The 23,993-nt window shown below is 45.1% G+C and overlaps 1 protein-coding gene across 2 annotated transcripts in view; it reads right to left on the reverse strand.

The window, feature by feature from the left end:
- Positions 1-247: 247 nt before the first annotated feature.
- Positions 248-23,993, reverse strand: part of TOP1 (DNA topoisomerase I) — a 114,788-nt gene continuing 91,042 nt past the window's right edge. For both annotated transcript variants that reach the window (XM_053247837.1, XM_053247838.1), the window contains exons 12-21: positions 21,687-21,874; positions 18,377-18,521; positions 15,198-15,341; positions 13,717-13,902; positions 12,246-12,314; positions 11,198-11,312; positions 8,962-9,089; positions 5,829-5,923; positions 4,083-4,232; positions 248-1,664 (exon numbers count right to left, since the gene is read on the reverse strand). In XM_053247837.1, coding sequence (XP_053103812.1) covers positions 1,562-1,664; positions 4,083-4,232; positions 5,829-5,923; positions 8,962-9,089; positions 11,198-11,312; positions 12,246-12,314; positions 13,717-13,902; positions 15,198-15,341; positions 18,377-18,521; positions 21,687-21,874 — 1,323 coding nt within the window. In that variant the 3' untranslated portion in view covers positions 248-1,561. The remainder of the gene's footprint in view (positions 1,665-4,082; positions 4,233-5,828; positions 5,924-8,961; positions 9,090-11,197; positions 11,313-12,245; positions 12,315-13,716; positions 13,903-15,197; positions 15,342-18,376; positions 18,522-21,686; positions 21,875-23,993) is intronic.

Below are 23,993 nucleotides of genomic sequence, written 5' to 3' on the forward strand. Positions count from 1 at the left end.
AAATGCAATGCAGCCCAACCAGAGAACTTGTAATCTACCGTTTGGCTGTTAATGCCTGTGGGTTGGAAAGCCACAGGGGAACTCCAGACCACCTTAGCTTGCCCCCACCCACTGTTGCTCTGAGAGTTCGTCTTGGAGTCCACACTCGCCCTCGCACCAGCTGCATCTCTAACACCTCAAATTGACAGCTATTGGCCTGCAGCCAGCTGTTCTGTTCTCTGGGTACAAGAATACACAGATGCTGGCATTGCGTTAAGTTGTAGGAATTTATTTTAAATAACCTACAGTTGATTAAAAGGGAATTCATGATAAAAATAGAAGATACTTGTTGAGGAAAGACTGCGGGAAACTTGTCTTTGCACCACACTAAGCTAACAATGCCTCTAAAACTAATGGATTATAGCAAAAAAGGGTTCACATTAAAATTCTGCTTTAATTTTTTTTAAATTTTTTTACACAATTACAAAAGAAAAAAAAAATAAAAGCCCTAAAATCTTGATTATTTTCCATTTTTCTTCTTTTTTTTTGTTTTTTGGGGACCAAAGTTCACTTCCCTCAAAATTTTATTGACCTGTGAAAGTTCATTTTACACAATAAAACCTTTCAAGTAAAAGAGGGGAGGGCAGAAGTTTTTAAAAAGGGGAGAAAAAACCCCTGCCAAAGACAAAACATAAAAATGAAACCCACAAATGTGGATATTTCTGATATATATAATGTACTCAGAACAAAGTATGATGGGAAACCATTTCATCACCAATTCATTTGTACTCATAATCCATTAACCCTCCCCAACCCTTTCCTTCCTACCCTCTGCAAATCTACATGATCTTCAAGATCAAGAAGAAAAAAAGTTTAAATATTTTAAAATAATTAAAAGTAGTAAAAATTCACATTAACAAAAAAAACCCCACTCAAGTCAGGAAGGATCTTCCCATCATGCTTTGCTTTGAAGAGATGTTGCATTTTTATTATACGTTTTCAATACCATGATGGTGGCAAGTAAAAATGAAAACAACTAAGTGTTTCCATGACGACCGTTACGGCCAGAGCCAGTGTGCTGAGGGCTTCTGTTGTGTTAAATTAATGAGGGGGGTATGGGGCAGGAAATTAAGGAGTCCATTTTCTATTAAAATATAGAAGTTATTGCAAAACCCTAACTGTAAAAACACACCAATATCTCATTGGATTCTGTATACAGTAGCTAATGATGTCCAAGCTCTTCAGTGAAATGGTGAATTTGCCTTGTGGAAGGTTAACAAATCCCCCATCCACTCATCCTCCCTCCAGAGATAAAACACAAACCATACAGCTAGAATTTGGGTCTCTGAAACAGGTTTAAATAAGTTGTCCATAGGACAACTGGCTCAGCTCCTCTATAATATTTCCAGGCGTCTCTTTTCTCAAAGATGTTGGGTATTTATTTTGTCAGCCACTCACTTTCCCCTCCCGAAGCCCCTCCCACCCCCAATATAAAGGACAAGTAAGGCTCACAGTTTATCAATCTCCCTAAAACCAGGCTACTCCCCTTTTCTTCCATAAAATCCATCCCATTAATATCAGGTTAAAACTCATAGTCTTCATCTGCCATGTCAATTGCCCAGGCAAATTTCTCCCGTTGGGTTTTGTTATATATCTTCTCTATAGGTATTCCAAATTTCTTGCACCTGAAGAGGGGAGGGAAAGGGAGAGAGAGAGAGAGAGCGCAAGCACACAGAAGTTGTTAACAGCAAAGCATGTGTACCCCGAAGGTCAATTCTGCACTATTCAGTAAGCTGAGACTCTCTCGAAGTAAGAGGACAGATTACCATGTGACTTCTGACAAAACATATGTAGCAGAGCAAGCCCTTTCTCACAATCCGTGAGAAAGGGCTTGAAGGGGCAGGGGAGGAAGCCTCAAAAAGCTGACCTCCCCTGCAGATGATTTCCATAGCTTTGCTGGGTGGGCCAATCGCCTGCCCATACCATTGTTGGCTGCTGCCAGCAGCAGGGAGGTTTTGGGGCCAGGAGGCCAGTGGAACTCCCATAATGCACGGTGCAAGTGTGCGGTGCATTATGGCGATTTTCCTGATGCCGGCCGGGAGCCACACAGTCTCCCAGCCCTGGCAGCTTGGCAGATGATTTTTTTTTTTTAAATGGGGTTAAGGGAGCACTTGCTCCCATAGCCTCATTTTAAAGGCAGGCTCTGGAGGCAGATTTGCCGCCGGGCGCTGCATGGCTTCTGGCAGTTCTGACGATCCGCCAAGACTGGGCTTGGCTTTCTTAGCCCGGTTTTGACGGATCGTCAGAACAGCCTCAGCTTGTGAGAGCTAGTACATATTGTCATTAACACTGCAGCAAGAGCTGTGACAATCAACTTTGTGGAAACAGGTCCACAGTACACGACTTTGGCTGGCTGGGGTGTGTATGTATATACAGAGTGTGTGTGTGTGTGTGTGTGTGCGTGCGCACACACACGTCAGAAACACGTAAGATCTGTGCTGTTTTCTCAGGCATGCAGACATTGAAACGACTCCTTTGCCTGAAAAATCCCAACACTACTAACTTCTTAGCTCCTGACTGTGTTTTTTTCACCAGCTACATTATTGTAACAACAAAACACATTTTTTGCCCTTCCTTTTCCTCCAATGAGTTCAGGAGATGGGTGGGTATACCCCACTTTATTCTCACAAATAACCCTGTTTTCTTTGAATAAGTTAGACTTGGAGAGGGACTGTCCCAAAGTGAGCTTCATGGCTCAGTGGGGATTTGAACCCAGGTCTCCCCAGCCAGAATCCAACAAACTAGTTACAATAGCATGCTAGCTCTCCAGCCAGTAGAACCCAGCACTGCATTGCACTTTTATGTCATTACACGAGCTATAAGGTTTGTGGCCATAACCAATGGTTTGTAGTCACAACCTGCAGGTACTGAAAGCTACATTCAAACACCCATAAGGCTGGCTGTATCAGTAGTGCCATGAGAGTGGTAGTAGTCTCTTGCTAGGCTGTTCCATTTCAAGCTCAGGTGTTGTAGGTGGGGAGGTGAATCAGATATCTGAAGAACCACATATTCCCATATAAACTTGCCAGTATGTTTGAGGTCATTTTTGGAGATCCTTCTCTGGATTATCTTGCCTTTGGGGGTTATGTGGCTGGAAACCAGGGAAGACGGTCTCCTCAATTGTGGTGCCCCACCTATGAGAGACTAACCTGGGCACCCACTCTTACATCATTTGGACACCGAAGAACTTTTTATTTCACCATGTCTTTTAAAACATTGTGTTGATTTTCTCTTTGCGGCTGCTGAGTTTTTACTGCTTCACAGTTTAAAATCTGTTTTTTCGAAACAATCTTTTTGTTGTTTATTTGCTTGTTTTAATACTACTGTAAGCTGTAATACTGGGAATGGTAGCATTGAAAGGCAATATATAAAACCCCACTTTAATATATAAAACCCCACTTTTTAAAAGAAAAAGCTTTCCCACATAGAAAAATAAAGTCCAGCAGCCAGGCTAGAACTCTCTGCCTGACAAGGTGCTTAAAAAACAAAGCAAAAAAACAAACAAGATTTTTATGTGAAGGAGCATTAAGACATGTCATTTTCCATCTGTCATCTACCCCACTGCCCAAGAGGCAGGTGGACAGAACCTCATTCTTCCATCATAGGTAAGCTGTACACAGATACTGCCATATCTGCATTATCATTAGAAACAAAAGCTAGGTTAAACCAAGAGGTGCACGATCTACCCAGCATTTCAACATTTACTTGGAATGCTACACTGGATACTAAAGCATCCAAAGACACACACTGCTGGCCAGTCATAAACCACAAAAGTGTATCCCAGCAGGACCAGCATCTAATTTCTCCCAAAGATAAAACAAGCCTTCAGAAAAGCCTTAAAGACCCATCTTTTTAGCCTGGCTTTTAATGATATCTAGTTTTAATTTTAATGAGTTTTAATCTGGTTTAAATGGGTTTTTTTTTTAATGTAAGCCACCTTTAGCCACTTTAGGAAGAGCAGTATATAAATTGAGTAAATGAATATATAAAATGACAAGGAGAAAAAGGGCAGCTAACTCTCTTTCCCCAGGTAGGAGGCTTACCAGGCAACAGAAATTCTAGGATCCAGGTAATTAAGTTTGGAGGTTCCCAAGGCAATCTGCTTGTTCTCCTCTCTGTCTGTAGCCTGAACCTCCAACTTCATCAGCTGTTCTTCAACTCTTTGTACGGCTTTCTTCTTGCTTTCCACTGTCCTGTGAAGGGTGAGGAGGAAGAAAGAACATGCAGCAGTTATAAATGGCTTATCCTAACTAGGGAATTTAAAAAATCAATGTAAGGAATATGCCTGCATCAGATATAGACTAAGCAATGAAGGCCTGAGAAAGGATATTTAAATGCTGTAACGCGTCTATACCTACAAAGATTAGAATCATTTGGACAATGGTTTCCCCCATGACACTCTATGAATGCGAAAGATACACTGACTTGCCCAAGGTGGCCCAGAGAGACCTTGGTCGAGAAGAAAAAAAATTTATTCTCACTAACACGTCCATTTTTGTGAGGTTAGGCTTAGAAATCAATCAATCAATCAATCTGATTGATTGATATACCGCCCTTCCAAAATGGCTCAGGGCGGTTTACAATTAAAACAAACCACTAAAACAATAAAAGCTAACACAATTTAAAAACAATATAACAACAATTAACAATTTAAAAACATTTTAAAACAACAATTATAGTGATTAAAAGCCCACAAAACGGGTTAGAATATTAAAACAGATTTAAAAACCCTGGAAAGCCAGGCCAAACAAATACATTTTAAGGGCTCTCCTGAAGGCTAATAGAGAAATCAAATTACGGATTTCCGCAGGGAGTGTATTCCACAGCCCTGGAGCAGCTATAGCGAAGGCCCACCTCTGAGTCGTCACCAGACGAGCTAGTGGGAACTGGAGGCAAACCTCCTCAGATGACCTTAATGTGCGGTGGGGATCACGCAGAAGAAGGCGCTCTCTAAGGTATCTTGGGCCTAAGCTGTTCAGGGTTTTAATGGTAATAACCAGCACTTTGTATTTTGCCTGGAAACATATCGGCAGCCAGTGCAATTGTTTCAAAATAGGCGTAATATGGTCTCTCTGGGTTACCCTAGAGACCAATCTGGCTGCCGCATTCTGAACTAACTGAAGTTTCCAAACTACGTACAAAGGCAGCCCCATGTAGAGCGCATTGCAATAGTCAAGATGGGAGGTTACCAGCTGGTGCACCACTGTTTTGAGGTCATCCTCCTCAAAGAATAGGCGCAGCTGTTGATTGAGTCGCCGAAAATTAGCTTCATGGATAAGTGAGGATTTGAACCCAGGTCTTCCCACCTGGGGAGAAGCATTGCCAGTGGAACAACATTCCTCCAGCTCATGATGTATTTTCTGGGGTAGGCCTTGTGAACCTACCCTGTACTGCCCCTACTACTGGCTAGTTATGAGGTTTTCTGAGCATGCAGGTCTAGGAAAAGCTCAAAGGCAGCATGGGAAGGAGAATGAGACACAATTCAAGAGTCTAGTATTCAGAGGAGAGCCATTTTAGCAAAGGTCTCATTTTGAACCAAAGGTTGTCCATAGCTCAGTGGAAGAGCATCTGTTTTGCACTTAAAAGGCTCCAAGTTCGATCCTTGGCCTCTCCAGGTAGGGCTGGGGAAGACTCCTGCCTGAAAGCTTGGAGAGGAGCTGCCAAAGAACACACAATACTGAGCTGGGTGGTCCAGTGGTCTGACCTGGTAGAAGGCAGCTTCCTACGTTCCTGTGTTGTACTCTTGGCCACATTGAGATGTTTGCATATGTCATAGCAGGCAGACTTACTTTTTAGACTTCTCATCCCTCCGAACCTTGGCATCTGCTTTGGCGCTTTTCAGTTCTCTCCTGGCGTCGGCCAACTGTTCTTTCTTGGCATCAATCTAAACAAGGCCAAAAAAACCCCAACAAAAAGCACAAGTGGGAAAGAGTGGCGCTGACAAGCCTCAAAACAGTTGATCAAGAGATGCTTGCCGCCTCCTGGGTACCATACAAGCATCCTAGTAGAGTCTCTATCCAGAAGGAGAACTTGCACTGAGTGTTCAAGAATCTTTCCCCTATCTTATGACTTGTAAAAGTTCATAGGCTGGAACTTGGATTTTTAGCTAAGCATAGGACACTCAAGCTTGCAGAAGTGTCCAGCAGGGCTCTAGATTCCGGCCTCAGAAGAGTCAGGGATTTATCCAGCAAACTCCCCCTAATATGTCATAAGTCCAATTGTGTGCACTGTCAGACTATGAACCCCTGAAATTACTTTGGAGACCAAAAGTTTCAAATAATATATTTGTACTGTATCAGAAATGTTGAAAAGATAGACCTCTTTCAGAAGAGAATTAGTTCTGTAAAATTCAAAAACTTTCTACCAGTTTGTGCAGTTGGTACAACAAAGGTTTGTTGTCAGAAGCATTTTAGGACTAACACAGCAGCCTTCCTCCTAATTAACTTTTCATGCCACACACAGATGGTGTTTCAAAATTTAGATATTCTGACAACCATTTAGAAAATATGCACAGAGACTGTCTTTCAGATGGACAACAGTGCCATCAGCAGGCTGGAGAGAATAATTTCACACCAACAGGCAGAAAACCTGGGAGAGATGCAGGCTGCAATTTAATTAAAATCAACTAAATCCCAAGGGCTCAGGAAGAGTTATACAAAGATTCAAATGGACAATTACACAAAGAAGGGTCAGTTACCTTCATACAAATAAGGGGATTCAGTGAACACACTGTGCAATACTATATAATACATTTGTACAACTGGTAAGGATTCTGTGTGGCCACGTAACTGGAACCCTTTCAAGATTTAGATGTCGACTGTCCCTAAACCATACAATGCTTCCTGTGCTGATCCAGCCATTTTTTTTGGTTAAAAGGAATGAAAAGTGAAATTTTGCAATCGATGGATGTGAAGCCAGGAGGTACATCACTCTCTTCACCTAGAGTTGTTACTGGCAGACTCTCCAGCTCCTTGGGAAATAATGGATTGCATCCTAACTATATCCTCCACAAGCAGAGGGCAGTTCCATTGGTGCTGGGGGTGGGGGGGGGAGAACGAATGAGGTTGCCACCAGCTCAGATATTTGTCGATTCCCCTCACATCCCCCTGCAGCCCTCTGCATCAGAAGGCCACCCAATTCTCGGGAGCAGATTTTTGGGGCGTGAGGGGGAGGGTGTCCATAAAAAAACTGCTCCCTCCTTGCCCAGATGGAAGTGCCTTCCGTTCACGTAATGAATTCAGGCACAACCCAATGATAAAAACTGGTTTCAGGGGAGGTCAGAGAAGGCAGCCAAGTCATTATCATCATTTGGTCAAAGCTGTAGGTCCTAATGATGGAAGCAGCCAGGTTAGGTATTATGAAAGCCAAAATAACACCCCAGTGATTAATAAAACAGAATATCTTATTGAAAGGGTTATTTCAGATTCAGGCTTTAAACCGACCTAACCACATTGACCTCAGGGCTTTTGTCAGATACAACCTGAAAAGGAAAAGGGTGAGTTAGAGGAGTGAAACACAAATAGATGCTGAATGTATAAAAGACCACAATGGTGTGGGGAGGGAGGGGGCTAATTGCCTCATGTGTCTTTTAGAAAAGACTTCGTGTTAAACCTCAACATCATCCTCCAGCTAAGGACACGAAACAGACTGAAGTTCTGAACTTCATTTAAGTTCACAAATCATAAGCCTCAAGAACACTTCAGAAGAATCAGATCTGGTCTACACATGATAAAACTGTTCATGGACTTTACCACTTCAGACTGCATTTTATTTATTTATTTATTTTTGCATTTTTATACCGCCTTTCGTTAAAAGACTGCATGGGGCAAGGGAAAGGGTTGCTTGTTCAAATGTTTCTCCATGGGGAAAAAATCCTGCATACAGAAGACTACAACCTCAGGGAGAAAGCTAGGCTAGAACCCTTCTCCACTATCTACTTAGTTTTCTATATGAAATGAATATTGTGATTTACTAGAAAAAAACAGGTTGCTCACCTGTAACGTATGATCTGGAGGTTATCCATTGTATTCATAAGGACCTTCCAGATCTTGTATTCCTTATGAAGACAATGGATCACGATCCAGATCATTTGTTCCTATGTTCCCCCATCTAAAATCTCAAGTGGTACAGTCCAAGGACAGTTCCACCATGCTTTTTGTGCAGAAACACATCAGGTATTGGCCTAGGTCATTCAGTAAAGATGCGTCCACACAAAGCTTTTTCAGAGTACACCTTCATGATGCCTCAGGGGAGCCTCAGGAAAGGCCCCAAGCCATTACACCACCAACTCAGCCTCTGGTGGTTCTTTAATAAACCAAGTGACCCCTTTCCTCGTGAGTGGGATCCATGCTATCTAGACCCTAGTGCATCTGGAAAAGTCCCTTCTGAGGAAAAGTGGACCCTTTCAAAGTATGAGATATGGCATGGGGGATTGCTGCTAGAAAAGCTAACATTCAGAGAAACTGGAAATGCTCTCTCTTTTTGTGAGCAGGGGTGCCTTCCGCACACATAAAGGCCTTCCTGAATTCTATTCAATGTCCTAGGATTAAACTGGGATGGAAAACCAGAGAACATCCCTTTCCCAAATAATATGGAGATGAAATTTTCTTGCCACCAAAGAAACTTGAGATATTTTTGCAGTCCTAAAGCCAACTTGCTAAAGTGTCCAATTCAGCTTGAGACGGAAAACAGAAGTTAGCTTTTGAAGTGGCTTGGTGGGAAGGCGAATGATTTGAAAAGTCCGAGGCTTTAAGGGACTTTCGGCAATTAAAAACAAACAGGGTTCTTTTTTTAAAAGCAAGGGAAACAGGCTTCAGTAGTGAAGCAATCTAAGAGAAGAACCCAAAACAAATCAGTTAAGGAACAGCGGTAACCATTGTTGGGTAAATCTTAATTTGGCTTTTAACTGAAGGTGAAGTGTACCTTGCTCTGTAAATTCATCATGGACTTCTCGAAGGTCTTTGGAGGCGCCCTCTGGTGGTTGCAGAGAATAGCAACAGCTCTATTGGCACGGTTATAAGACAGAATCTTTGCTGGGATGTTATCATCCGCTGAAAGAGTTCAAAATAGATTAAGTGAAGTAGGCATTGATTTCTATACAACAAGGTCAAGATCTCATGTGAGATTTCATCTTTTCCATAGGTAAGAGCAACTTGGCCCTCAACCAGCTATAGCAGACTAGGCTGATGTAACGTAATGAATAAATCCATAGGTCCATTGTTTGAATCATGGGCCCACTAGGTGGCCCTAGGTAAGCCACACTTTCTCCACCTCAGCCCCTCATTTGCAATATGGACACATTTATTTATTTTTAAATATAGAGAGGCCACTCTTTATCTGGGGCTGCCCTTGGAGGCTGCTTGGAAACTAGAACTCGTTCAGAATTACGGGGCTTCACTTTGGGTTAGGGTGGGCAACATTTGCCATCTGAACCGGCTACCAATGAGCTCCCATGCCCAAATCAAGGAGCTAGTAATCACCTTTGAAACCCTAAAATGACACATTACCATACCATAGGGGAGTCTCTTCTAGATCATTCTTCCCTGTCTACCCAAGTCAGCTGGGGAGGCCCTTTACTGTGTTCCTCCCTTCTGGGAAATCAGGCTGGCAGACACACAGAAGGCGGCTCCCTCAAGAATCGTGCCTTTGGAACCTACCTAGAAAGGCCTGCCTTGTGGCATCTTTATATTCTCTCCGTTGCCTTGTAAATTGTTAGGCTGGTTGAGATGTCTGGGGCTGGCTAGTTGCCTTTCCGTTGATTTATGTTGTATCACTGTTAATTTTTTAATTTGGGGTTTTAATTGTACAGTGCTTTTAGTAAATAGAAAACATGTTATAAAGTCAAAATAATAATTTAAATAAAATATCAATTAAGGGGAAACATGGCCGGTGCTTCAAGGAGACGGATGCAGGGGCGTAACTATAATAGGGCAAGGGGAGACAGTTGTCTGAGGGCCCACTGCCTTGGAGGGGCCCGAGAGGCAAGTCATATGACTGACTCCCCCAGCCACACACCTGCCCGGGCTTCCCTCAGTTGTATTCATTCTCCGAAATTGATGTGAGTGTTAAAACCTGGAGCTCCCAGAACAGCATGTCTTTCTCTAGTACCATTAAATGACTTGCACCATCCACAATTTACAAAACCTGAGCTGAGCTTCATTGGGGGAGGGGGGTGGCATTTTAAAATCTTGTCTCTGGGCCCACTCCAACCTTGCTACGCCCCTGGACGGATGCAAACCTGTCGGTTCCAAGGACAAATTTACATCACTCGTATGACAGGGAAATGCTGCCATGAAGGGTCACGTTCCTGACCAAATAGCAACCGCCCTCTGTGAAGAACCACGGCCTCCTCCACAGCCATCGTCACCAGGCTGCAGCAGCCTGAGGAGGACCAACTCGCCTGCCCCCTCCCCTCTGGCAACTCCCCCCATTTTAACTTTTGTTCGATGTTTTTATAAAGATTGTGAGACAGAATTATTAGTTCTAAAGAACAATGTAAGCTGCTCTAAGCTTACAAACAAACCAGAGATAAACTCAGTTGGAAAACCCAGCACTTCTGCGGTAGTCTCTCTGTACTGTGAAGACTCTTTATTTAAATTAGTCACAGAAACATTTATGGGATGGTGAAATGTCATTCTAAAAATTCGCCTCCACACTTAACTTCACCATCACACAGCTTCCATCACCCCACTCCTTTAAAAAGAACAGCTTCCACTATTTGAAAAAAGTTGCAAAGGGCCTTGATAATATGGATAGTGATTTTAAATGGCAATTTTATTCATGCTAATGTGTTGCTAATGCAAAGCAATTTAATGCACAATCATAAATCAAGAAGCTACAAAGAAGAAAAAAATTCACAGATTTTCATGGGGTCCATTTCTTTATTCTTATATGGAATAAGCATGGCCTTGGGTACAAAAGAATTACCCATATATTACCATTATGCCTGCTTTCAAGCTGGCAGTGACAGTAAGTTCATTAGGCAATTTTGTTTCAACGAAGTTTAAATGATCTGGCTGTGAGCAAATATGAAGGGAGGTGATGGAGAAGCCCAGGTAAATTCCCAACCCAATCTCTTAAAGCCTGCACACCCATATGAAGGGCAACATCAATACAGGGAGAAATAAAGCTTGTTGTGGGCTAGTTCAAAGGCACTTACGGGTAGTGAGCTCCTTTAGCTGCTGCTGTAGCGTAATGGAGGCATTATATGTTCGGAATACCTTGGCTGTCAGCCCTTCCATAAGGTCTTGAAGATGCTTATTTAAGATGCTAGTCTGAAGGTGGAGGGAGAGAGAAAGATGCACAGAGGTATTCATCCAGTCTAGCACTACTTACAAGAATTCCTCAAAAAAGTATTTGAAAAAGCTTCCTATTCTCACCATTTGGGGAGGCAAACATCATCATCATCATCATCTACATTTTATATCCCGCTCTTCCTCCAAGGAGCCCAGAGCAGTGTACTACATACTTAAGTTTCTCCTCACAACAACCCTGAGAAGTAGGTTAGGTTGAGAGAGAAGTGACTGGCCCAGAGTCACCCAGCAATTCTCATGGCTGAATGGGGATTTGAACTCAGGTCTCCCTGGTCCTAGTCCAGCACTCTAACCACTACACCATGCTGGCTCTTCCGCATGCATACATTTCTGCATGCAGCCTGTATCTGATCTTTTGGAACAAGGGTGGGATCTATAAAGGAAGGAAACCCATCCACCCTGTCTCCCAGAGCCTTACAAGAAGAAATACCAATTCAGTAGATGGCAAGGACATTCACAGATGCAGTTAGGAAGAACTGGGGTGCAGGATACAGAATGGAAACAGGCATTAGGAGACATTACTGCACTAGGAAGTGGGGAGGATTTTCATGTGACAATGACAGAATTTCTCCTTCATGTTTACTCATTTAAGCCAGTCTGAGTGAAGTGGTAAGCAATGGAATTTTGCACACTGCCTTCTACCTTTTTTCATACTGCATCCAGTGACTTGCACATCAGTTGCCACAAGGAGAGAAACACAAGACTGTCCCCATTTGCAAGTGGGGCACCAAAACCCAGCCCCTCCCCAAAGCAAAGCAACTTCTATATATCGTCGACTCCAAAATGGCACAATCCACACCATTTAAGTTAACCGAAACCAAAGCTTCTATGAGAGGCCCCCTCAGTTATCATAGTGCGCAACACTCTCAAACGTGACATCCAGCAGGCACTTACATTGAGCCTGTCAAAGAGGTCATCTTCAGGCTGCTTGTTCTCCATGAACAACTGAAGATTCTTAAAAACCTACAAAGCAAGTGCAGGGGAAAGAAGAGAACAGTGACAACGTGAAAAAAGGAAACTGGACGACCTAGTGGTCTGATAATGGCACAAAGAACTTCTGGCTAGTGGATGTGAGCACCAAACCCAAGAATCACAGTGCTGGTTTGTGCTACCGGACATTACTGCTGTTGGCTGAGATTCTGCACAGCGCAATCCTGAAGAGCAGATGGCACAGATCCTCCCTCCCATGCTGCTGCACACATCTCAAACATCTGCAGTGTTGTGGGTCTGGGCTGGTGCGCTGGCTACTTAAAATAGGAGAACTGCTGCTGTGCGATGCTATGCCCATTATTTCCAATGGTTCCACAGCAGAATTCAAGAGGCAAAAGCTAAAGCATTTGGAACATCTTAACTTGGGGTGGGGGTGGAAATCTTAAAAAGAGGGGTCAGGTAAGTGATTTATTACCTTATTCATGGTAAGAAAAGATAGTGGTCAACATCCAGATTAATGGGGGGGGGAGGTGTATACACACACTTTGAACAAAAGCGCGCACATGCATCACTGACCTCTGTGCTTCTGAAGCAAGAGCACAATGATTTCCAGCACTCCCCGCTTGCTCTGCAAGCACACTTTGACCGCAGAAATGGGTCTTGAGGGTTCCACAGCCCTCAGGGATGGATTCCCACCATCAAAGTACACTTCCAGAGTAAGGGAGAGCACTGAAAATAGTCATGCTCTCATGCAAGAGCACCTTTTTGTTACAAGCACGCACACACAGTTAGTTAGGGTGCTGGCCAATTTTTCTCTCTCTCTCTCTCTCTCTCTCTCTCGTGATGTTAGAACTCGGGATCACCCAATGAAATTGATTGGCTGTAGATTCAGGACAGACAAAACAAATACTACTTCACACAGGGATTAGCTTTGAGAATGTTCTGACACATGACGTGGTAATAGCCACCGGGTTTTGAAGGTTCAGAAGAATATACGGTAAGCCACCACTGATAGACCAGTTATCCATTACAGCTAAATGGAACCTCCATTTTCAGTGATAGTATGACCGAATAGCAGACAAACAATATCTTGGCTTCTTATCTGTTCCAATTGTTACTGGACTACAACTCCCATCATCCCTGACTACTGGCCACCGAGGATAATGGGAGTTGTAGTCCAACAAGAGCTGCAGGGCCAAAGTTGCGCTGCCTGGCGCTAGCCACTGTTTGGGCCCTTGCTCTAATCCAGACCAAGAGTTCAAAGAGTGACTTCTTAAAATTCATACAAGCCCTTTCTATACCCTAGATGAGGTCAAAAAAGCCACCAAAAGGCGAAGGACATCCACAGAATACCCAATAAGGCTAGGAAATCGTGAGTGCTTGCAGACTTCCCCAATTCCTTTAAAGATGTCACAGCATGGGGAAAGCTTCTTACCCGTTTCTCAACAGGGACCTTGTTGTAGTATCGGATGGAATCTTTACCAAGGAAGTCAAACTCTACTACGTATTCCTGGCCGTCCAGTTCCGTATGCAAATTAATATGTTCCACACGGAGAGAGCAGCAGCCCACTGTGTCAGCCGTTTCCCCTTCCTCTTTCTCATTACCAGCTCTCAGGGCGAGCTACAAATATGAAACAGTGGGAGAGAGAGCAGAGAGGTGTCATGAATAACAATCGACACCGATGGAAGAAGGGCTTTAAAACTGCACTGCTTATCCAGTTGGGTGGCGCTTCAGGGCTCTTTGAGCTGAGATTCAAGACATACAGAAATGGATTCCAGGCCATGATCTGAAAGCACACGATATGGCCCTTTTGCCAAAGCTAAGCAGGTCTAGGTCTCAGTCAATGCCTGGATGGGCAATTGCCTTGGAACCCCATGCATACCCCCCCCGGGCGCCAGGAAGGAAGGAAGGAAGGAAGGAAGGAAGGAAGGGCATAAATGCAATAAAGAAACAATTTCAACAGAACAGTTATGCTAAACTTTGTCTCGAAAAACAATGAAGTTCTGCTTGGTAAAAATAATCTCTGACAACAGGCATAGGTGACTTGCAGTGCATGGGCCCATTTGTGCACCCCAAAGAGCCCTGAACTAATATGGCAAGCTTAGTACAGCTTAGGACTGATACTTATGTGTAGTGTGTGTGTGTGTGTGTGTGTGTGTGTGTGTGTGTGTGTGTGTGTGTGTGGGGTGGGGTCTTACTGGGGAATGTGGGCAGACCTTTATCTGCAGAGTACTCGCTGACATATTGTACAATGTTCTGACTACCTTGTAACTGAAGGTGTGCAGAGAGCGCTCTTGTGCAAATGTAGGAAACTGCGCAAATGCAGTTGCTCAATCAACAGCCATTGGAAGTAAGGGACCCCAGTCGTGCCACTGTAATCATGCAATTTCCTGCATTTTCACAATAATACACTTGTGCAACTGCACCCACATCCCATTGCAAGGCAGATGGGATACTGCTCAGTATGTCAGCTACCTTCATTTAGCTTAGAGAAGCCACAAAACCACTACTACAAATATTTATACACCGCTCTTCAGACATAGAAAAATAAATACATAAATAAAATGGTCCCCTCTCCCTAAGAGGCTCTAAAAAAAATAAAACATACAGCAGATACCAGCAACAGCCACTGGAGGAATGCTGAGCTGTGGTTGGATAGAGCCAGTTGCTCTCCCCCTGCTAAATATAAGAGAATCACCACTTTTAAAGGTGTCCCTTTGCTCAGCTAACAGGGGTGTTCCATTTGCCCATCTAAGGGCGGGTAGCTTCCTTTGGCAAGCACCTCTCCAGCACCTTCTGCATCGCTTCACTTCAGAAGCTTATTTGTTTCTAGGCAGAGTTTAAGCAGCCCTTGGGCTCAGGAGCCCTGCCTCCCCACTCCACACAAAGGAGCTGGAAAAGGGACCAGTCCTTACTTTGTCAATGAAGTACAGGGCAACGGCCCTTTGCCGCACTTTCATCTCTTTGGACTTCCAGTCTTCTCGATACTGATTCCGAATCCTATCTACACATTTCTTCAATCTCCGAGCTGTCTCATATTTCTGCCAATCCTTCTCACCCTGCAGAGACAAGAGGAAGGAATGTTGTGATGGCTTGCATCAGAATAGGAGAGCTCCAGTCTGGAGGTGTAGGGTGGAAGCCAACACTTTAACAAGAGCCAGCCTGAGTGGCACAGGATCTGGTGTTCGCTCCCTTTTACTGGCAGAACTTGAGATGCTTCTGCCATCTCCACACACCAGCAGAACACTCTGCTGGCATAGCTACGCTGCACCACAGTTATGTAATGTCGGAGGTGGCACAAAACAAAAACAAAACACCAACTGAAATCAATGGAGAGCAAAAAAATGCCAGATTCTTCACCCCCTCCCACCCCACAGCCTTCTGCTTCATACACCCACCCACCCCAGCACCATGGGATTCAGACTAAATCCCATTGCAGCACACCCACCCCAATGTATATGTTTCCCCGCACCCTCCTTTATTCTTGCGGTGCCTTGGCAAAACGGTGTGGGCCAATGGTCCGTTCCTCCCGCTCCATGGCAAAGAGCAGCCTCTCCATCACTGGAGACACAGGGCAAGCGGGCTCTCTCTTGGGCATTGCATGCCAGACCCTGCTACTGCCGGCCAAACATTCATAAGCCCCTTTGTGGTTCAGGGCTGCAGGCTGGCCACAAGCAGCAGAACAGTCACTGCACCCAGAGTTCAACTCCTAACAGAGGAGGAGGGAACAGGATGGCCTCAGCTGCTGCACTTTTCTGGCCAGTGGCAGTGCCACTCTCCATCACAGACACTCATCTTGCAGGCAGGTCCAGAAACCATCTGCTGCCACCACTGACCAATGGGTGGGACTTTCCGTGTCTCTCTTTGCTCTCTACAGGCAGCTCTCCAACGGGTGGACCAAACCTTCTGCAGACGCATGGCTGGGCAGCTTGCAAGGGGAGCCCAGAGCATGAGCAGCAGTGCCCAGTGTGATTCCAGCTGCTTCTCCATGGAGCTGCCAAGCTACTTGTTCCAGGCAGACCTCCATAGCTTTGGAGGCTCCCTGATGGGTAGTTCGCTAACAGATGCAGCCAGATCCAAACAAAGAGCAAGTGCTATTTTCTGCCTGTCATGCAATGTGCAAAGGCACAGGAGCTCTGCTGAGGTGGGACAGATGGCAACTCGGCACGTGTCTTTCTTTCAAATGTCACTTTGCCTCCGATGCTGTTTAATACAAGTTTTGATGTTGCACAATTCTTAGCATATTGTTACCAAAGGTTAGCAGACAGGGAGCCCTTCCTCCAGCTCAAGTGGTTTCATACCTCAGCTGCCCTTAGGACAGGACCTGGAATGGAAGAGGGCAGGGACTCCTCTGCCACCTGGGTTCAGGGCCTGCCACTGCACTGCGCTCTGCCCACATGGGCTCTATGACCCCTGCGATGGGAGTGGGCAGCCCTCTAAGGGCTCCCAGGCAGCCATGTAGCTGTTGCCATGATGAATGAGGCAGTCCGGTGAGAGGGAGGGAGGGTGAGGGGATCATAAGGGCTGCTGGCCAATCAGACAAGCAAGCAAGGGACACGTGCGGCAAGATGATGGAATGGCTGGACCAAAAGGCAAGCAATGTGCTGTGAAGGCCAGGAGACTGGCTGCGACACTGCAGTCTCTCCAATGTGCCTGCTTGGGGGGGAACCCTCCCAGCCCAGCCCTTTCCAAAGGGGGATCAGATCCACAGCTTCCCCTTGTGACCTTTGCTGCTCCTTGGGGCTAGCGCTCAACCAGCTGCCTCTGTGCTCCTGTCGATATGGCTGGGTCACAGAAGGGGGCTGGAAGTGTTTGCCTCTTGCTGTAGCCAGGTAGTTAGGAGGCTCCTTTGCGGAGTAAGCTGTGCGAGGCTTAAGAGCTGCCTGCACCACTTTTGCTTCTGACTTGGCTATTGCTGGCCAGCCATGTCTCTTTCAAGCCTTAGAACGGTGAATGTGACCAGAACTTTTCCACTCCCCCTGGCTAGGTTTAAACCAGGCGTTCTTAGCCTCTGTTCTGTGAGCTCCCAGCATCCCCCCGCCCTTTCTCGAGTGCAACTGAGGCACCCTTTGTCGAGTGTCCAATCAAAAAGGTGCTTCCCTGAAGAGGGTGTTGTTCCCCCAGGGGGATCTGAGCCCTTGTCTGGGACCAGGGGCAAGGCATGCTGCACATACTCCCGCCCACCCCATGGGAACTCTCGCCCCCTCCTTTATGTGATGTGCTCAAAAAGATCCCTAAAAGCATCCTGTATTGGTATCTGCAGAAGGTGGTGATTGAAACCATTCTTTTGTGGCAGCAGTCCTGGCTCTCTCTTTCCAGGCTCTTGCTTCCACAGTGACTCGTGCAACAGAAGGTGCCATGGCATCCTTGTGTCAGGAGGGCTGTGTGGGCGATCTGGTAAGCTGATGTCAGGGGGGGAGTTTCCCCATCACCAAGCAAAGCCCGGCTCCTTCGATGCCTGGTTCATGCGGGCATCACCATGCTGTCCCATGACTGATGCATGCTGGTGATGTTGCTATGAATGCTGTGAAAGTGACTGGCGAGCTTGGGTCCCCCTCCCCTGCCCACCGCAGAAATCGAAGAATCTGCTTTATACCGAGTCAGGCCATTGGTTCATCTAGCTCAGTAGGGTCTGCACAGACTGACAAGGGCTCTCCAAGGTTTCAGGCAGGAGCCTCTTCCAGCCCTATCTGGAGATGCCAGGGAGTGAACCTGGGACCTTCTGCATGCAAACCTGCAGATGCTCTTCCAATGAACTACGGCCCCATTCCCTAAGGGGAGTATCTCACAGTAGGCAATGTTCACAGATAGTCACTCATCCAAATGCAAACCCAGGCAGACCCAGAGTATAGGACTACCTGGGCCAAATATTTGGTTGAGGCTTCCTTACTGCCTTCTTACAGACTGCACTCCACTTTTCCAATGGCTCTACTTCCCCTTGTACAGATGTGTACAAGTGAAAAAGCATTCAAGGTTGGAGCATGTGGGTCGCAGAGCTAGTAATCTTTGGATCTTCCACTAGGCAACATATCCTCCCCTACAGCTTGCTGGGTCTGGCAAAACTAGCCTGGAACGCTTTCAGATAAACATTCACCTTGATTCTAGAGCTGGGGTTTAACATGATGTACTTAATAGATCCTTGGATGTTTTCTGTCCACGACACCAACCAGGTCACTTTGTTATCGTGTCGGACTTCTTTCCATTTATGTCCAGGGGGAGGTGGAGGAACTTTGGAATCTCTACATGGGGCAACAAGTAGGGAGGACAGAAAAAGAGTTTAAAAACAGGAAGGGGGGGGGATAACTACAGCAGAAGACATACATATCTGCAAAATACATTTAGCAAATCATTTTTTCAGTCTGTTCAGGCAATGCAGACTGGAACTACAAATCACAATTAGAGGCATAACAATTAGAGGCCTGGCTCTGCAAATATTTCTAGACCTCTAGGTCTGACAAGCAGTAATCCGTCCATCCATAGGCAACCATGGGGTGAGGGGTGGAGAGCAAGAAACAGTCACAAACACAACCTTGAATAGGTGTTACATCGAAGGCTGCAATGGACCTGGTTATTGCACCTGATCAACTACATGGCTGGCACGACAGGGGAGTATAAATCTTTGCTTTGATTCCAATGGATGTTGCCAAGTGGGAACACATAATTCTGAGCAGTATTTTCAAACGATGCAATCAAATTGCAATTTGGGGTTCATTCACTGGTTGAGCACCATGATTTTTGAAATCACTATGTTCAAATTATGTCAAGTCAGGTTCTGAACCTTACAGGAGCCACTTTTTCAGATAGGTGGACCTGCCTACAGATGGCTTGTCTCTCATCAAACATCCCTGCATTCATCAGTTTGTCAGTATTATAGAAAATACGCTGCTCCTCAGGCAGACTAGGCTACTAGCAGGGGCGTAACTACTATTAGGCAAGGGGAGGCGGCTGCCTGGGGGCCCCCAGCCTCGAGGGGCCCCCCAGAGGCAAGTCACATGACTATATATTGTGAAGTGTGTGTGTGTGTGTGTGTGTGTGTGTGTGTGTGTGTGTGTGTGTGTGAACAAGGGGCCGATTTTAGAATTTTGTCTCCGGGCCCACTCCAGCCTTGTTACGCCCCTGGCTACTAGCATTCCAGGGTTTTCTACCACTGGATATTTTGTAACTGCTCCTCTACCTTAAATACAAAAATATCCTGAATTGCAGATAATTTTCAACAAGTCCAGCAAGTAAGAACACTAGGCAAGAGAGATACCATGGAATTATAGCATACCAGGAACTTCGGCTTAAATGGGGTTATATTGTGTAGCACAGTCTACGTTTTGGTTCAATAATTACCATGAAATCTAGGACGGAGAGAATGGTTGGAGGTCACAGGATGCATTTATACTGTTAGAGCAGGGGTGCACAACTTCAGCCTTCCAGCAGTTTTTGAACTATAACTCCCATCATCTGCAGCTAGTGGCCAATAGTCAGGGATCAGGGGAGCTGTAGTCGAACAACAGCTGGAGGACCCAAGTTGTACTCTTGTTAGAGCTAATCAAGTCTCTTTCTGGACAGCAGCTGGAACCCCCAGTGTACAACCCTCCAAGATTCCTGTAAGATGCAACAACCACATACTCATATTTACGATTTAACAAATGGCTCCAAACCTTCAGGTTTTGCCAGTTCACACTACATAAAAGAACCAAATCAACCCCCTCAGTGCCCCTCTTACAAACCTATCACATTTCAGAGCTCATTTTCAGTACATATGATAAATGTGCTGGCAATTCGACCCTTGCACTGCCCATTGCCATTTAAGATATACAGGGAAACCTTGTTATCTGTGGATTCATTATTCACGGTGTAGTGATCAGTCACCTCTCCCCTAAAGCGTTAACTGGAAGTGAACCCTGTCCTGACTGACAGGCTGGTGAACTCCAGGGTTCAGCCAATCAGCACACCAGGTGGGTGGAAGCTAGAGAGCCACTGGGAAGAAGGAGAGGTTCTCTGTTGGAAGAAGCAGGCTGGGGGAGCGGGGGCACAGAGAGGAACACATGTGGCCAAGAAGGATGGCTGCTGGAGGATGACTGCAGGGACTTGAATTCTCATCCAGGATTTGGTGAGTTCAAGACAAAGGAAGCCAGGGCTTTGACTTTGGGAAGTTTAGTCTAGGGAAAGTCTGTTTAGACAGATTTTGCATTAGACTTTCTGTTTCTTTAGTGAGTGCTTTGTATATTCCTGAGACTGATCTATTATTGCTTACCTGTAATGTAACTAAACTAAGAAACACTAGCCTTTGCCCATCCAGCCAGGGAGTTGCAAAAGACTCTGGAAGCTTTTAAAGGTGCTTTTGTATTTTCCTGCATACATGTTCTTTGCAACCGGGTAACTACGGTTTTTAAAGAGTACCACCCCAACATCCACTCAGGGTGCTTTCTGAAGTATTAAGTAAGTTAAGTAACCTGCTGAGTATTTTTACCTGTAACTAAAAACTGAATATAACTGTTTTTCTTTTTGTTATTTTCTTTTACAAGCCTCTCTGAGTGGGGTTTTTAACTCAGGAGAAGGGAGTGGGACTGAAAGGGGGTCTTACTCTGCTGCAAGCACGTCCTCAGACGTTCAGCAGCTACCAGTTTTCTCACCATGTGCAAGCTTGCACATGGAAGATTTTTGTGTACTTTTCCAATAGCAAAAGGAAGAGAGTTTTCCCTGGGAATTCCATCCCAAGTCCAGGGAGGTTCAAGCTCTGTAATAAAGAGAGGTGGTGGCGGCAGCCATTTTTGAACCTACCAAAAATAAAGAAGAGTTTTAGGAGAAGCCTAGTCATGTAGCTCAGCAGGGATGATTCAGCATTTCTTTCCCTCACATGAGCTTGCTCTGAGACAAAGGCTTTAATCCACTACACGCAGATTTGCATATCTGCGGTTGGGAAAAAGACACATACGTGTGAAAAAAGGAAACAAAAACAAAAATAAATACCCTGGAGATTTTTGGTTGATTTGGGGGCATTCCGGGGCACAGCGCAACTTGGGAAGAGCAGCAAAGCATGGTAAGGAGCTCCCCCACTACGCATTCCCCTCCCCCTCGAAATCTGGTCGATTTCTGGCAATTTGGGGGGAATTTTCAAGCCGACTGGGAACCTAACCCCCACAATCCCATAGCCACCAATGCCTTGACATTCACAGTTCCGGTATCTGGGGCTGCAGCCAGGAACAGAACCCCTGTGAATATCCGCCTGAACTGGAGGAACGTTGTCTAGCCTAAACAAACACACCATGACAAAGAGGTTATTTGGGGTCCGGAGAAACCTAAGTATGTAGCACACCACTCTGGGCTCCTTGGAGGAAGAGCGGGATATAAAATGTAAAAAATAAATAGGTGCTATGTATTATAGCCAGAACTATCTTCTAGCCAGTGCTCACTTGCTGCAATTGATGATGATGTCTTCTGGCATGATCCGTCTCTTCAGCATGCCCATTTTGGGATGGTTGCCACGCCCTCTGAAGAGACCCGGAGGCTCAATCTTAAAGTTGGCAATTCTTTCTTTGTGGTTATCCATGACACAATAACCATATTCTTTTAATAACCGCTCATTTTCCTCTTTAATTTTCTAAGACACCAAAAAGGGGGAAAAGGGAAAAATTACATGTACCCAATGCCACTATATAAATTATTCAGTGCCCAAATTACAATAACTTCATTAGCTGCATTCAAGCTGTGCTCAGAGACCTCTGCTGAGCAAGGCATTTTACAAGTACTAGAAGTACAGTGCAAGAAAGTGGTTGTTCTCCCAGGAGCCTTACAGTCTTTGGCTTGGTCTACATGCTACAGGAAGGGCTTGAAAAATACCCACAGCGTGACTGCTGCTGCTGCCATGGCTGTAAAGTGTCTTTCCAAATTGAGGGACTAAGTTATACTAGGAGATTAATGCACTTCCAAATTTGGAGACTGACTAATGCAAATTAACACTATGAAAATCAACACACCCACCCTCCCTTGATCTACTGAGGTTGAGCAACTTCTTTCTTTGTTTTTTTAAAAATGTTGTCTGTAGTGAGGAAGGTTTGGGTTAGTCTTGGGTAACATATTTTTGGATTACAATTCCCATCATTCTGAGCTACAGTGGCCAAAGGCCAGGGATGATGGAAGCTGTAGTCCAAAATGATCCAACTCTTTACCCAGTTGACCCTCCTGTCCTTTTCTCCTTAATGTGTCACATCTTAGACTAGGTTGCAAATCTGTGGAGAGGGCTTGGCTTCTATTTTAATTACTATTCGGCACCTAGCAATTTCAGATGCTAAAAAAATAAAGTAACATAAGGGATGAAGAATAAACAGCAATGAAAGAGGAGGTGGCAGCTATATAAGCTGCCATCCTGAGTAATGCTGTGGGTTCCGGACACCAGCATGCACACAGTACTACCTACACAGTAGTTCTCATGCTTCTGAAGCACAGGAGGGTAATTATTTTGGAGCCTTCCCTGTGCACTAGAAGCACTCTGTTATGGCAGAAATACATCCCTGTATATTTTCATTCCTTGTGAATAACTCAGGTTTCCTGCACTTCATGGGAGCAAGGGAAGCTGGTCAAAATCGTAATACCAAGAGCCTCATCACACAATGCACTTTTAAAGGTGCCCACTTGTGATGGTTTGGTCAAACCAGGATCTTGGCTCAGACTTTTTTGCAAATGAGAGGGGGGAAAGGGAAAGCTTTTGTTTTGCGGATTTAAGTAAACTACAATCCTAAATTAGGTACCAGCTTAAGGTGGCCAACAATCTAAAAAAGCACACGTGTTAAGTAGGGTGTGGAGGCACAAAAGAGCACTCTGTGTCCAACCTCGCCCCCCCTGCTGCTGTGCAAGAGAGATAAGAATCCAGAGAGTTTCCTGCTTAATAAGATCGGAAACGTGTTACTATGCATTTCTGAAGCGCAGAGAGCACTACAGAGTCTTAGCCCTCTTGCGTAACATCATGAAGGCACAAGGACAGGGAGAGGAGCAGTGTTTCCTGTAACAGGGATTCCCAGGTCTTATTGACTACAACTCCCATAATCCCCATCTGCAATGGGCTTGTGGCTGGGGGTGATGGGAGTTGTAGTCAATAACACCTTAGAAATCCCCATTACATGAAACCGTGGCGAGGAGCCCTGCTACATCCTCATCTTACACATGTGCTTTCTTAATCAGGATGTCAGCCACTGTTAAGGAACAAACTAGCATCTGAAATCATGGTTAGATCCTTATTTGTTTTTTTCTAACAGCATGAGCTCCAACTGCCCCTATTACCAGTTCCTATATTCTGGACTTGGTCCCTGATTAATCACGATCCCTATTTTTGCCTCTTGGGGATGCCTTGTTCAAGTTCTTAAATTGATGTTCCTTAGAATTCAGCTTCCTCCCCAGGGTTTCTAAAAATCTAGTGCACCTGCATGTCAATGGGGTTGCATAACGCTAAGGCACTATGCAGCATACGGCAATGTGTAATAATGGTTGGGGGGATCCTGGGCATGAGAAATGGATTGTACCTGCAAAATGATGGTGGTTCTGGGCTTGGCTCATTGGTTTCGGCTACCTGCAATCAGGAGTTCTGCATGCACCTGATTACCCACTTTCCATCTGTGACACGCTTGTAGTCACAACTGTATGTCACCCAGGATGCTTGGCCACACTTCTATACACTGTATGCCACACCTTTCCAGGTTGCTTGGCCACCCCACTTACACATCTGC

Source organism: Hemicordylus capensis, chromosome 4 (genome assembly GCF_027244095.1).
Source record: "Hemicordylus capensis ecotype Gifberg chromosome 4, rHemCap1.1.pri, whole genome shotgun sequence".
Classification (NCBI taxonomy): domain Eukaryota; kingdom Metazoa; phylum Chordata; class Lepidosauria; order Squamata; family Cordylidae; genus Hemicordylus; species Hemicordylus capensis.